This window comes from Corticium candelabrum, chromosome 8, assembly GCF_963422355.1.
Source record: "Corticium candelabrum chromosome 8, ooCorCand1.1, whole genome shotgun sequence".
Lineage (NCBI taxonomy): Eukaryota > Metazoa > Porifera > Homoscleromorpha > Homosclerophorida > Plakinidae > Corticium > Corticium candelabrum.
The window spans coordinates 7,301,466-7,303,965 of record NC_085092.1 but is presented as its reverse complement, the minus strand read 5'-3'; the positions used below and the strand labels follow the sequence as shown (position 1 = coordinate 7,303,965).

The 2,500-nt window shown below is 41.4% G+C and overlaps 1 protein-coding gene across 1 annotated transcript in view; it reads right to left on the bottom strand.

Moving 5' to 3' along the window:
* Window positions 1–294: 294 nt before the first annotated feature.
* The window catches only part of LOC134183398 (uncharacterized), a 9,191-nt gene continuing 6,985 nt past the window's right edge, over window positions 295–2,500 (bottom strand). Inside the window, exons 6-8 of the mRNA XM_062650917.1 lie at window positions 1,502–1,624; window positions 995–1,306; window positions 295–549 (exon numbers count right to left, since the gene is read on the bottom strand). Coding sequence (XP_062506901.1) covers window positions 388–549; window positions 995–1,306; window positions 1,502–1,624 — 597 coding nt within the window. The 3' untranslated portion in view covers window positions 295–387. The remainder of the gene's footprint in view (window positions 550–994; window positions 1,307–1,501; window positions 1,625–2,500) is intronic.

Sequence of the window (2,500 nt, the reverse complement as noted above, 5' to 3'; positions counted from 1 at the left end):
CTTGCGAAGGTTGTCAATGTCTCAATCTGTTTGTCGAATTAAATCTGTGGGTATGTCACTGTGTATGTTCAATGTGCTAGTCCGTTGATTCGTTTGTCTGTGTGTCGATGTGTTGGTCATCTTTTTCTATTTACACGTCAGTTGTCAGCCTCTACGTTTCCTAAAGAAGTTTGTTAATTAATTAATTAATTAATAATAGCTAATTGATTAATATTATAATTTCTGTACCTAATTGTATGTACACAACAGTCCTGACACACTGCATTAAGGAAGTTGATTCCAATGTGTCACGTGACCAATGTAAATCACTAATTTATTGAGACATATTGCCATGATCACGAAAGTATCGGCAGCAGCGACAGTAGACTGCATTCTGTTCTAGAAAATTTATAAATCTGTGTAGGGTTTTCTATTGCGTGTCTGCTCTTCATTCTTCTTTTCGGCTTTGGCAAACATTCTGATGACGTCGAGCAGATATACGGCCGAGATCTGTCGTGCGTATGTCTCAAACGCCTCGTCTCTCATCTTGCCGTCGGCAAAGTTTGCCACCTAGAATGGAAATGAAATTTATTTAGAGAATTTTATGAAATTTGGTATCTCTAGTGAGTGAGCCTGTCTGTCTGTCTCTGTGTCTGTCTGAATGGGTGAGTGTGTATGTATGTATGTCTCTGTATCTGTCTGTCTGTTTGTGTCTGTTGTCTGTCCATCTGTCTGTTTGTCTGTCTATCTGTCTGTGTCCATTTGTCTGTCTGTCTCTGTGTCTGCCTCTCTCTGTATCTGTCTGTCTGTTTATCTCTGTTGTCTGTCCATCTGTCTGTCTGTCTGTCCATTTGTTTGTCTGCCTCTGTGTCTGTCTGGATGTATGTATGTATGTCTCTGTGTCTGTCTGTCTCTGTATCTGTCTGGATGGATGTATGTCTCTGTGTCTGTCTGCCTGTCTGTCCATCTGTGTGTCAGTTTGTCTGTCCATCTGTGTGATTCTCTATAACCTTACCCCTTTCACTACAAAGTACGGCTTTCCTTCAAGCCGTTCGCTTGCCATCTTATAAAACGTGGCTGCATCATTGTCAACGGCAATACAGTCGTGCTTGATCTCCCTTGCTGCCTCAAACACTCGCTTTCCATCACGTCTGTCCCACACCTGCGTATGAACCGGTTTGCAGTGATAATCAGGATGGTTTCTTGTCTTTGCTGGATAATTGCGATTTGTCGTCAATTCATCCAGTATGTGCTTCCGTAATTCCTCACAAGGTTTCAAGCCATACGGTGCATCAGGGCTATCGTCAACAACCCACTGACCACATTCCTGAGCAAAAGAAAAATGTGAACAACAAGCAGTGTGTGTGTGTGTGTGTGTGTGTGTGTGTGTGTGTGTGTGTGTGTGTGTGTGTGTGTGTGTGTGTGTGTGTGTGTGTGTGTGTGTGTGTGTGTGTGTGTGTGTGTGTGTTCTAACACAAAAACAGCAATTCTACTAAACCTATATATTTCACCCACAATTTACCTTCGCTTCTTGGGCTAATTGTTCTGCCCAATTCGAACACACACGTTCAAGAACATCCGCATTGGTATCATCCAAAGCATTTTCATCTGCTTTTAATCTCATTGACTCCAACCACTTGACATTCTATACACAAATAATATACAAACATTTGATACTGACATGTAATGAGCAACAATACAAGGGCAAGTGGCAACAGTCAGATAAATAGAGAAAGAGACTGAGACAGAGGGACAGAACTAACACACAACATCATAGTAACATGTCAAGAAACAAGAAACAAAACCTACAAATAATACACACACACAGACACACCAGTATGGAGAGAAAACAAAAGAGCAAACAAACAAAAAAGGAAACAAACAACAGACAAACAAACAAGCAAGCCAACAGACAGACAGACAGACAAACGAATTCCTGATGCTGAGTGCTTGAAGTTCAGAATTCACATCATTCAAATAGTTCCATCAGCAGAGATTTGTGCAATGTTTTGCCTCAAAACAAAACTCTCGTATAAGTTATTAACGACAGAAAGCAACTACAACACAAGCTGACTGAGAAATACATGAAATCTCTGTCAAATGGTTTTATTCAGAATTCATCTTCGACTAGAGACCAATCTCAAATGAAGTCCTTGCAAGGCAAAGGTGCAGGAGTGTGGCTCTTGACTTACCATCATCATCATGGTATGCATTATCTCCGTGCGATTTCCGCTTAGCATCTTTGATGAGACTGGGCTGCCAAATGCCTTTGGCTTCTAGTCAGTGTGACTGTGGGAAAGAATTAGACTCAGATGGATACCACCTAATAACATGTAAGACTGGGGATGGCCCGGTAATCAGCCATAACAACATGGTTTCAGCATGGTCACACTGTTTGAGTCAACTGCAATTACATCACGTAAAAGAACCCAGAGGGAGGTATGTCAATTCTGAAGACAGATCAGACATAGTCGTATTCGATTCGGCATTGGGGGTGGATCTTGATTGGATATTGCTCTAG